The sequence below is a fragment of the Anolis carolinensis genome, chromosome 2 (assembly GCF_035594765.1).
Source record: "Anolis carolinensis isolate JA03-04 chromosome 2, rAnoCar3.1.pri, whole genome shotgun sequence".
Classification (NCBI taxonomy): Eukaryota; Metazoa; Chordata; class Lepidosauria; order Squamata; family Dactyloidae; genus Anolis; species Anolis carolinensis.
In genome coordinates this window covers 145757310-145770075 of record NC_085842.1, presented here as the reverse complement: position 1 = coordinate 145770075, position 12766 = coordinate 145757310, and the positions used below count along the sequence as shown (strand labels likewise).

Sequence of the window (12766 nt, the reverse complement as noted above, 5' to 3'; positions counted from 1 at the left end):
AGCTTGATTTCAACTCCAAGAACCTCCAGAGTCTTACATTATAACAGATCTCCTTTTATTAATTTTCCTGTGCAAGCAGTGAGACTACTAATGAGTACCTCAGAGGGAGGTGAGCAGGCGGATCTTGAGACAGCCGGCCTTGAGGTAACTACTGTCACTGAGGATTTAGCAGCTACACCAAAAATGGATCTCTCGGCTCTGGGAAGTGAGGGTGAGGAAAAACGACTACCATGTTCCCTCTGGGCTCATACTCATTTTGAAATTAAGACTATTATAGACTCTGAACATTCTAGATGACATTTATACTATTTAGTACAATGGAAGTCACAGACTTTACATCCTGAATGGGTGGCTGCTGAAACATGTGCAAGCCCCCCACTTAAAGAAGCTGTTTCATCAAACCTATCCCTTAAGCCAGGACCTTGAAATTTGTCCTCTTTTCTTCCACTTCCTTATTTCTCCAGGGGAGGCGAGCTTGTTGGAGGGAGATCTTTAGAGCTGTTATTCAGAGATTGTGGAAAGATGGAAATAAATCAGTTGCCTTCAGCAAACTGTTGTTGTGAGCCTGATTTCAATTCCAAGAATTTCCAGAGTCTTAGAGCAAGAGGGAAAGCTTAGGGTTTCCCTACCAGTCATAAGTTGCTTTCTGGGGGTGAAGATTGGGGACATTATTATTTTGATCATGGAAACTAAATGATTTCCAAAACCATAACAAGGAAAATCTTGTAAAGGCATTACTCTTCCACTTTAAAAAAACCTACAAGTTTACTGAAGGCAAATGCCAATTTTAAAGTGATCTATATAAAGACTGATTTGCAATAGGCAGATTCTCAAAGGCAAATTGGAATGGTAAAAACAACATGAGAAGTCAACTGACCATATGGTGCAGAAAGCTCTGGCTAAGAAGTTCTCCGCCTGTTCTCATTTTCACCGTATTTACATTCAATTTCCCATTATCCAACCTATAGCACAACTGCCAGCACATGACATCTATTTTTCCTACCTCTTTGCTAAGACACTGGAATATTATTTTGATTTGGTCCCAAGAGATCTGGTAGTAATCTACTGGGTTTTTAAAGCTACTGTATAGATCAATATTGCTGCATTCTGCAGCTGCACGGAGTGGAGAAAATCTTATAAGAAACACCGGTTTTACTCATCTCATACTGGGGAGGTGCTTTCAATGGGAATATTCAGTCTTTAGGCAAGCAAAATAAGAGATGTTGAACTTTTTAGTTCCCTTTCTGGCAGGAAACAGTACATAGGACGAATAGTTACTTTTTCAAGATGCACTTGGTTATAATATCACCTTTTTAGGGGCAACGGGTGTTTTTGGTTCCTGCTTCTGTCTCTCTTTCTCTTGGACTCCTGGTGGTGCATTTTGCTCTGGGGGTCTTATAACAGGTCGTCCACCATCTACTGGCTTCATTTCTGTTCCTATAATAACAAAGATGTAAGTAAACAAAAGCGAAAAACTAAACATAGGGAATGAGCTAATCCATCATTCTCAAGATTATTTGCAAAGAAAGAGATAAGCGATAGTAACAATTTCTTAGCTGTAACTCACGCTGCTGGACATGCGTAGGTGGCTTGATGCTCTCTGGGTGCTTCGGAGGATCTTGCCGCAAGGCTGGACTGAAAGTCTCATTTCGAATGACTGGCGACTGCATCTTTTCCTCTTTTACCATAGGTTGCGACTGAACTACAGAAGCTGCTCTCAGTTCCTGCCAAGGTCATATATCAAAGCCAAGTCAATGATCATTTCCTCAAACAGTCTTCCTTGCATTAAACCCATTCTTCTTCCCAATGTTCCAGTTCCACATCTCATGTCTAACCAAAGCCTGCATTCTCAATATCCAAAAATACTGAAAAATATTTTCATGCCCATATACAATCTGGGAACTTGGGAGAAAAAGTCCCCTGACATCCATAATGTCCTCTTACCTGTTTTTTTGGCTGGACATTTGGTTGAGGCGGAGACTGGTGTGGCAGCCCCTGGAACTGTGGCATCTGTGGGGAATGCATCATGAGAGGGGAAGGCGCTTCTCTCAAATGACCTGGAACAATTTGGCACCAATCAGTCATCTTTGCACGACAGTTAATTGAAAACACAGATTTTTTTTTTGGGGGGGGGGGGGGAATGATCTTGTGATCTCCACAGCTGATATTCCATCCAGAACATATGGCAGTGGCAAGAAGTGGGGCTTCTTTATGTTTCCCATCAGAAAAACACCCTTGCTTTCTACTGTTCAATGCACAAATTACAAATTGGGATGACCAAAAAGCTCAGTATGAAATGATGTTCTTTTGTTCTCAACACCATTTTATAGCTCAGTTTATGTTGCTGGATTACACAAGGCATAACTCCTGGAAATTTCATTTGGGGCAAGAAAAGATTGCAGTTCTTTTTTAAAAAATTATTTTGGGTGGAAAAACTGGGTGAGGTAAACTTGTTGTACTGCTTTTACAAGTTTATTAGTACAGTACATACAATTGTATTATTTTGTACATTTATTACCTTTATACTTCACTCTTACACAAATTTACCCAAGATGTTTTTGCAAGAATTTATATTTTATCTCTTTCCTGATTGGCAGGGATCAGTTATCATGTAGAATTTGTAATTTTCTTTCTTTCTTTTTTTTCTTTTTTTTGGTACTTAACGATTTTTTTACAAGTCTTTGCCCGACAATGAGCAACAAACTAGGTAACAGGGTGTCTGTGTCAATCATTTGACTGAGGGTAAGAGTTGCAGATACAAGACATTAGTTTTTAGAATCATAGAATAGTACAGTTGGAAGAGACCTCATGGGCCATCCAGTCCAACCCCCTGCCAAGAAATAGGAAATCGCATTCAAAGCACCCCCGACAGATGGCCATCCAGCCTCTGTTTAAAAGCCTCCAAAGAAGGAGCCTCCACCACACTCCAGGGGAGAGAGTTCCACTGCCGAATAGCTCTCACAGTGAGGAAGTTCTTTCTGATGTTCAGGAAGAACTGTTTTACCTTTTAAGCTTCCTTCATGCTTGGGACCAGAAGTGTTTCATATTTTGGAATGTTTGGAATACAGGTAATTTAGTACCTACGGTATTTGCAATGCTGGAAAGGTGTGGATTTCTGCCAAGGATTACACTTGGATTCCTCCCATTTCACAGATCCTCAATATCTCTGTAATATCCCATCTCATTCATGTGTTACTTGTGTTGTGTATGAGAAGTGAGACTGAATAGATTGAGGATCTAAGAGAGTACTGTTCAGAAGATCTATGAAGAGCCCAATTCTGGATTGTGAATCAGTGAGCTGACTTACTACCATTTATTTACGTAATTATTTAATTTATATACCGCTCTTCTCCCCCAGGGGGACCCAGAGAGGTCTTACACAATGGCAGAATTAAATGCCATATATAATGTACAATGTAGTAAAACCAAACAATCGTAAAACACACTTAAAAACCGGTATCAGGTCCAATTAAAACAGTAAATCACCATGTGACCGTTACAACAGGGCCAGCAGAATTGAGCCAAAAGTCAAAAATTGAGCCTGTCCGTGTTCAACTTCACATTAATACAACGAATCCATCAGGTCATATAACCCATATCCTAGGATGGGCCAAAAGCTTGGTCTCACAGCCAGGTCTTCAGCTGCTTCCTAAAAGACATGAGTGAGGGGGCTTCCCTAATCTCCCTTGGCAAGGAGTTCCACAGCTGCGGAGCCACCACTGACCACCTTAACTTAAAGACAGAAACAAGCAGCTGGCAGCAAAAACACTGGATATTGGTGGGTTTTGGACTTGCAAATAAGGGAGGCTCCACCTGTTGTATATTCAAAGTGTGCTGATGTAGGGGGTTTGAGAACTGACGACATAAATGTTTCAAAATGTCAGTTGTGAATTTTAAAGTTCATCTTTTTTCTCAATTTTCCCATCTGACCTTTTCCCTCTCAATTTTACGCAAAACTGGCTGTTTTAATATTAAGAGCTTTGAATTTTGTCCTGAACAGTATTCCTCAATCACTCAGATGTCTCCCTTATTTCTTTTAATTCTTCAAGGCAACGTTCTTTTAGCAAACCTTTCCAAAAATCCACCTACACTCAGAATAATTTTGCCTGCACTTCCACTCTATTCTCTTGCATTTATGACCCAATCCTCTATTTTTCTCTCTCTCATGTTTGTTCTGTCTGCTTACTGAACACTGTAAAGTCTTTGGAGAGGGTAATAGGCATGTATGGCCCCAGCTGACCTTTCTTGCAAAAATAAATATTAACTACGAGAATAAGGAGAGAGTGGAGGCCCAGAAAAAGGGTTTTATGGTACAATATAAATTCGAATGGAATTAGAAATATGGCAGGAAACCTGTGATAGAACATTTATGATTTTCCTGGTCTATAACATAGACATCAGCATGAACAAAAAAATAATGCACTGAGATTTCTCATATTATTAATGGTGCAGTGATATGAGTGTTGGACTATGACTCTGGAGATCAGGGCTTGAATCACTGCTCAATCATGATAACTCATTGGCGACCCTGGAGAAGTCGCCAATCTGTCAGCCTCAGAGGAAGACAATGGCAACCCCCTTTGAAAAATTCTTGAGAAAATTCTAAAATAGGATTGGCATAAATCTGAAAACACACAGCAACAATGGCAATCTCTGGTTTATTAAGAGATGGGCCTCTTTTAAATTGTATGACACTAGGCCTGTGATTACCAGAATATTCATGTACGCTACTCTGACAGGGGTGTGAGCTACCATATCAGGAGGCTCTTAGCTTGCCATAGATACGGCCTTGTCAGTGAGTGGCTGTAGATTATTTCCCACAAAATAATCTCACCACTTGAGGTATCATCATTTTTCTTTCTCTCTTTAATAGAAGTAGCTTAATTTTTCTCATTTGGACCTATGGCTCTAGACACAGAAGAATTCATCCAGAAGTTTTGAATATGTAAATTAAAAATAAAACATATTAATCTAAAAACTAGGAAATATAGGGAAGGGGAATTTAATCCATTACAGAGCCACAGCAGTCAGAGAGAGTCCTACAGTGTTCCCTCACTATTTTGTGGTTCACTTTTTGTGGATTCGCTGTTTCACGGTTTTTCAATAAACTCTAAAAGACTATTATAAATTATAAAAAAATTACAATTTACAGCCTAAGGAAGGGAGGAAGGAGAAGCCAAAGGGAAAGAAAAGGAGCCCAAGCGGCAACGAGAGGAGAAGGAGGCGATTTATCATCACAAGATTGGTTGATAAAAACTTAAAATAGTATACAAATACTAAAATAATGTATAAATATTAAAATAAATATAGTGTTCTTCGTGGATTTTCACTTATTGCGGGTGGTCCTGGAACGTAACCCCCGCGATAAGTGAGGGAACACTGTATTTCATATTCTAAGCAGCACAATGAATATCCCACAATGTGGAAACTTCTCTTTGCACCTTCCTGAGTCAACAGGTAAGGTTTTTTTTGTCAAAAATATTGCAGAATGGATACAATAAGGTAAAAATGTTACAGCCCCATATTGCTGTGTGCCTTCAAATAATTTATGACCTATTCTTGGCGAAATTTGCCACTGCCTTCTTGTGAGGTTGAGACAACCCAAGTTCACTGAGCGGGATTCCATGATTGAGCAGGGATTCAAATCCTGTGTCTCCAAAGGTATAGTCCTATGCTCAAATTGCTGTTGAATATAATCAAGCACAGAAGAGTTTGGAAGCCAAAACATTCACTCCACCAGCAATGTTTCCACATATATCTGATTGCTTACCAGTTGAGTAGAGGTCTGGCTTGTGATGTCTCGGTGATGGATGATGCTGGATGACCTGTTGGGGCTTTGGCGGCTGTTGAGGTGGCTGCTGCGGCTGCTGTGGGGGGAGATGCTGCTGTGGAGGCGGCTGAGGCTGAGGCATGTGGGACGCAAACTGCATGGGTTGCATATGTACTGGCCTCGGCTGCGGTTGGTGCTGTAACTGCTGAACCGGAGGATGAGAAGGCTGCAAGGACGGCTGAGGCTGTGACTGGACCTTCACTGAAGGGAGGAGAGAAGTCTGTGGCTGCACTTTGTGCAATTGCTGCAGGTACAGCTGCATCTGGCTGTTACTGAGCGGCAGAGTATGGTGAGGCGCAGGGGGTTCTTCATCCTCTAGCAGCACTTGGGGTGGCTGGGGAAGCGGAGGCTGGGGGAGCATGGGCTGCTGGTTAAGGGCCGGCGAAACTGCAGGGGGTCGAGATGGTTTAAGGGGGAGCGCTGCAGCTCGATTACTGGGTCTCGAGGGCTGCTGAGGCAGAGCATTGTGCAAAGCTGGAAAAGAGAAAGCAGCAAAATATGGTATCACATAAACAATATTATTACTAGATATTAAGGCCAATCCTACTGAAGTAGCTGAGAAAAAGATGTCTGGAGTCTGTGGTAAAATGAAAGGAACTATTACTTTATATTTCAGGTGGTGGATAACAATGTAAAATCCCCTCCAGTTAAAAGGCTTAAGATAATTTTAAAATATTGTTTTAAAGCACCCTGAGAGAGAGAAAAATCCAGTCTAGCCTGCTCCTTCTTGTGGTAGTTCTACTTACAAGGGAAAAATATTGTTTACTTGTAGAATTGAAATCCATTCTACCACCTAAGAACTCCACCACACTTTTCTGCATGTGTGGACCAAGTCTAAGCAGTATAAAACTGGGAAAATGGTATCTTTCAAAGTACCAACATTTCTGGGAAATAAATGCCTAAATGCCTCTGTCTTCAATACTTGAAATTAAACTAATACTTGATTAGTAGTACTTTAGGTTATTCTGGTGCTCAAGAAAAAATTCTGTACAGCTGATCTGATGACTAAATTATTAAGACTAATATAATCAAATTACTCAAAAAGTACTTACCTGGAGGGGACACAACCGTATGTTGATTCAAATGAGGAGGAGTGCTGTGCTCAGGCTGCTGAGGAATATGGGGCGGCATCTCTGGTGGAGGAAGCTGCATAATAGGTTGAGTGAAATGAGAGATACTGTCGAACATGTTCCCTGGGAGCGGATGCTCCATAATTGGGATTTGCGCTGGAACAAAAGCTGGAGGAGAGGACTTGACTGAAGCAACTGTTTGCGGCGGGACAGCTGTGGAGGGTGGTGGTAGCTGTTGTGGTTGTAACTGCTGTTGTGGTGGTGGCTGCGGCTGCTGCTGCACTTGTTGATGGTGATGGTGGTGATGCTAAAGCAACAAAAAGATTCCTTAAATGACAAAGGAAACTGGGGAAGAGAGCCTTCTGCACTTGATTCCCTCCGGAGGGGGACGGGGGGGGGGGGGGGGCAGGGAGACATTTCAACATCTTTTCGCCCTCATAGTCAACTTTAAACAGGAAGTGAATTGCAAGTTGCCACCCCTAATTTCTTGTTGCTATTAAAGGTCTCTCCTGAGACTAAAAGCATGGTAAAATGTTCCAATATCCCCAGAGGGTAATTAGATGCAAAAAAAAGGTTTTCATTTGTTTTGGTGACCCTCCAAGGTCTCTGTGGGGAGGGGGGCTTATCTTGGATCAATATTTTGATATTGATCCTGTTTGTAAAAACAGTCCACTGATATTCCATTACAGTATGACCCCTGTATCAATGGGACTGGAATCCACTGTTTTATTTATGTACATGTGTCAAAATATATCTTCTCTTGGCAATTTCTAGATCTTCCAGCATGGATGTTTCTTATTCTTGAACCAGAAGTCCTTCATTTCAGTAGGTTTCACTATTTATCCATGGTTTCACATATCAACACAAAGTCCAGGAGCGTATTCCCTCTAAATATTTTTATACATTATGCTCCTTAGCTGATGTATCACAGAGCAATATACAGGCTGGGGGAGGGGGGTATGTTACAAGTTATTATTTTTTTTGCACATAACCGTATTAATGCAGCTTTCTGCCCAGTCATGCCAAACTGTGTTTGGAACACCAAGCACACTCGAATTAGTTACCTCTTCCTGTGAAGAACAGACTTAAGCCTACTTTATCTCTTTTCAAAAAGCAAAAACTGCAACAATATACAAATGACTCACTTTTTTCTGTTCTCGTCCAGTATGTCCTTTTTTCCTAAGTTTAGGTGGGATTTCTGTAGGAAAAAGTAACACCAAATTATTGACTTGGCACTATATTTGAGCAGGCATTGCACAGGGATTACCTGGTATTCTGATTCAAGGATACAACACTAATAGTTCTGGCATCAGTAGAAAACTCTGCCTGGTGGTCTAGCCCACCTTTTTTTCCCTTTGGAACTCAAGGATTTCCTCAGGGAAATGTGACTCTTAGAAATTAAATGCTCAAATGATTTGTTTTATAAAGAAACTGTTTCAATGTACACAAATTGAAGCAAAGCCTCAAAGAAAGCAGGCAACGCCTAGATTTAGCTGATCTCTTTCATCACCCCCCCCCCCAAAAAAAAACAACTTATATCCTACAAATAATCTACTCATACAATTTTCTACCATTGGCTATTTGATCTAGGACTGCTGGGAGTTATAGTTCAACAAGTGCTGGAAGAACAAATGACCCCCCACCTCTCACTGAGTTGCTAGCACACATTTTATCTCGGTCTTTCCTTCAAATCTGCTTCCAAGTTATTAAGCAGAACAAAAACCAGAAGTTGTCTGTCCTGATTTAATACTATCTTGGCTCACTAATCCAGGAGATGAAGAATATTGCAAGTTTTCTCTAGGGATTTAGATATACTATTTGCTTTAGCTTTATACTGTAGAGTAAAAAGCTCTAGAAATACAATCACATAAAGTTTATACCCTGACTTCTTGACTTGGTATGAGTTATTTGAAAAAGCTTTTCCATTTTCCACAAAACTGACATTCATGGGATTTTCACAAGCCAAAATACATTTAGACAGGAACTTCCTTAGTAGATCAAATGACAAATACATATCTTCAAAAGACAGAACTATGCCTTTCTGGCCACTGCATTTCAACCATTTCTCAGTTAACCAATTGAATCTTAGCCACAATTCTGCCTTGCTTGATTTTTAAAAAATGCAAAGTATTTAATTGTAAGAACCTGAATTCTCCAAATATGCATTTAACTAATGAAAGGTTTTTATATTAGAAAAGACAGTGTAAATATTGCTAATCAATATATATAGATTGGAAAACTTTCATATCTGAATTAGGTAAGGTAATTTAGATCAACTTCTCTACATCAGAAAGGTTTGGGACAAACCTTTTAAATGACATTGCCAGCCACAATGTGATAAAACAACATATAGAATCTCCCTTACAATAAACATACATTAGAAACGATATATTTTTTCCTCAAGCAACAACAAACCCACTGTGTCTTTATTAATATTCTATCAATCTTGGCTTCACTTGTTTTGTTGCCACGTGCTATTATTCTCTTAGAAAAATGCAACCAGTGTATCTCTTTCAGTTTGTCTAGTCAATTGCAAGAATCCTAATGTCTGTTAAGTGTCATGTAATTTGCTACTGGAAAACTGCACTTTGTAATTTAAAATTATGGAAGCATTTCCATATTTTTAAACTGTAATGTGGAAAACAGACTTTATTCTTTACTTGCCCAGTTCCATTTGAAAAAGTTACCATGAAAGTTGGCTGCTTTTTTCATTAGAATGAAAAGTAAGCGGCACAAGCCAGAGAAGGTCATAGGCGCTACTTATATTATGAGGTATAATTCTTAAAGATGCAGGAGCCAGACTATTTTGAGAGTGTTCATTTTTCAATTCGAAAACAGCACTTCAGTCCTCCAGCATTATCTCCTTGTATTAAAAAGCATACACTACACAATTCTATGGGAGAGATGAAACAGACATGCACATGTCAACTGTTGCAAAATGCAGACCTTAGATCTCTTTTACATACTTTTTGTCTTCCTGGGAGAAGACATAGTACATTTATATATGTGGAGAACTAAGACGACTAGACACAATAGCTATAGCTCGAAAACAAGTCCCGGAAATTCTATTTGGAAGCAACCACTTCTGATTAGCTCATAAGAATGAGTGAAATATCTTAACCTACCCTCTGTGTGTCAGCTATAAAGCAAGTTACTGCTAGGAACCACAATGGAGAAGGTTAGGTCCATGGGCTACACTTGTGGATACCGCCCACATCCAATTCAGCACACCCCAAACTATAATTTGAAGGCCTGGGTTTCAGAAGCAAGGTGAATAATTGGTCACCTCTGATGTTTTTGTCAGCTATGAAAGAAGCCATTAAATTTTCAAACTATTTCTGTACTAAGGAAAGGTAGAAATCCCCTTCCTTTTTCCCACTGGTAAGTGTGAAAGCATCACATATGTAATTTAAGAACAAACCCAGAGCTAGTGTCCTTGTTAGAAGCACCAGGCACACAATGTAGCCTGCAAGGTTTTTTTTTTAGTATAAACATTTCTTTAAAAATTCTCCACCTTTGAATTAATCACCTACATATCAGTATTTGATCTTCTCAGATCATTTGTACACAAAATGTAAGTGCAATAATCTGCCCGCTACTAACAATATTAAAAAATATAACTGACCATAATCTTCTATCACTAACATAAGAGTAAACTGACCTACCTTTTGATACAGTTTTAAAATACAAATATGCTATCAAAATCTAGAATTTTTATGTTGTAAGAAATAAGGTTATCAGAAACAACTGATGCCCTTATGAGATCCAGAAAAAGGAAAAGAAACCAGGAAAAAACAGTACGCATGTCTCAGAGCTTGGATAAATAGTTTATTTAGAATACAACCGGTCAGGTTTATTGAAGTATTCTTGGATCTGAAGTCCCAACTTTGAAATTTGAGCCTTCATATGTGAAAATATTTTTTTGAATATATCCAAGGCTCAGTTGTAATGTTATTTCATCAATATGGTTATTATTGAAGAGCATGTTGCCATAGTTGTTCCTTCGTGGATTTGTAACTTCCTTTAAGGTAAGATCTTACACCAGTACTGATGCAAGTAATTGCCAAGTGGAAATTCATTCCAGATGATATTTGGTAGCAAAAAAAAAACCTGATAGAATATTTAAACTCTTGGTAGTAATATCATTTTTAGGCAGGTGGCATAATTACTGAATGGAAAATGAAACAATAAGATACTATATTAAAAATGTTGGAACACAAATGTTTGATCAAAAGGTAAAATCAAGGGGATAAGATTTAGTTCATTTGACAGGGGAAAAATTTGGGGAGTTATTAAGAACAATTTAAATATAAATGTACTAATATTTATAATATTTGAAATTTTAGTTAAAATGCATACATTGTTGATATGAATATTACTTGTGGTTGTGTATTAATAATGTTAAGTATGGTGTTTTGTGTTGAGCAGAAGTTGAATCAAACAAAACAAGAAGCATGTGTAATAATTTGATAGTTGTATTTGTTCTTTGTTTGATGAGGAAAAGTCTTTGGGATTTTGGGTTGTTGTTGTTTCTTTCGTTGTTTTTTTCCCCATATAGGTAGAGTCAAGGGGGGAGGGAGATTGTAGGGTGGGATTTGGTGGGACTTTTTGATTTGGAGTTTGTGTGGTATTCACTGTTGTGATCTTTTTAGTGTGTAATAAAATAAAGTATTTAAAAAATACTGATTGAAATAGTGTTTAAATTGGTTCTCAGAATGTTATTCTTAAAATTCTTTAGTTTAAAAGGATTAAAGCTCAGCCAATATGTCTGCAAATGTGAGAAAATATTTTAATTTAACAATATAGGATTAAATAGCATTTAATACACACATGCCAGCATGGTATAGTGTATTAAGTGCTGGATGGGGACACTAAGGGACCAGGCTTTAAATCCCACGGAAACATACTGGGGAACCTTGGGTAAGTGAAGTTACTCTCTCAGTCTCAGAGGAAGACAAAGGCAAACCTTCTCTGAACAAATTCTGTCAAGAAAACTTCATTATATGGTCATCATAAGTCAGAAAGGACCCAAGGGCACACAACAACCAGAACAACACAAAATAACTAGCTGTATATTCCTTATACTGTGATCTCTCAGCTCCATCCTCTATTAAGTACCACACATTCTTTTAGTTTGCAAATAATTAACATGATGTTATAAGGCAATTTTGAAAGGGGCAAACATTCTTCTCAACCAGGTATCTTCAAACATTTCTCAACCAGATATCCTGGGAACCCTAGGGCTCTACAGCAGCACATTTTTGGGGGATTTGCAAGATACTGTGACTGAAAAAAATTGAAGCTATAACAATTTTTGTATAGGGCTTCCCTGAGACCTGAAAAATTTAAAGGGTTCCACCAAAGTAGAAAGTTTGAGAAAGGCTGCTCTAAGGTAATGGAAAGAATGTCATCACTGGGAGGGAGGATATTTAAATAATTGCTGACATCCCTTTGACTTCAAGTCACATCTTGTCCATGCACTGGTGTTGGTGCCTCCACATTTCTTAAGTACACAACATATCCCCTAATTAGATTTAGAAAAATTACAAAGAGCAGCGTTTCATGTAGTGAATTACACTTTTATAAATGCTTCATTTTTATAATTACTGAAGACTTAATTTGTTCATGAGATCCTTGGTATGCTCCTCGCACAGATGAAGAGTCTGGATGCTCAAGCAACACCATGTGCACTTGGGGACTCATAACAAAGAACAAGCCAAGGCAGAATAGGGTATTTTCTTTTTTATATATGCAAAAATTCTAAAAAAATATTTTCACAATGGCACAATAGTCTAGGCAAAACAATGCTGAGCCCAACATAGAAGTTTTGGATAGTTAATTCTGAATTTGAATTTACTTTCCAATG

The 12766-nt window shown here is 38.7% G+C and overlaps 1 protein-coding gene across 5 annotated transcripts in view; it reads right to left on the bottom strand.

Annotated features, from left to right (window-relative positions):
- The window catches only part of brd4 (bromodomain containing 4), a 98444-nt gene that overhangs the window by 8650 nt on the left and 77028 nt on the right, over nt 1-12766 (bottom strand). For all 5 annotated transcript variants that reach the window (XM_016991283.2, XM_008104246.3, XM_003217146.4 and 2 more), the window contains exons 13-18: nt 8046-8098; nt 6883-7207; nt 5771-6304; nt 1945-2057; nt 1568-1724; nt 1310-1437 (exon numbers count right to left, since the gene is read on the bottom strand). In XM_016991283.2, coding sequence (XP_016846772.1) covers nt 1310-1437; nt 1568-1724; nt 1945-2057; nt 5771-6304; nt 6883-7207; nt 8046-8098 — 1310 coding nt within the window. The remainder of the gene's footprint in view (nt 1-1309; nt 1438-1567; nt 1725-1944; nt 2058-5770; nt 6305-6882; nt 7208-8045; nt 8099-12766) is intronic.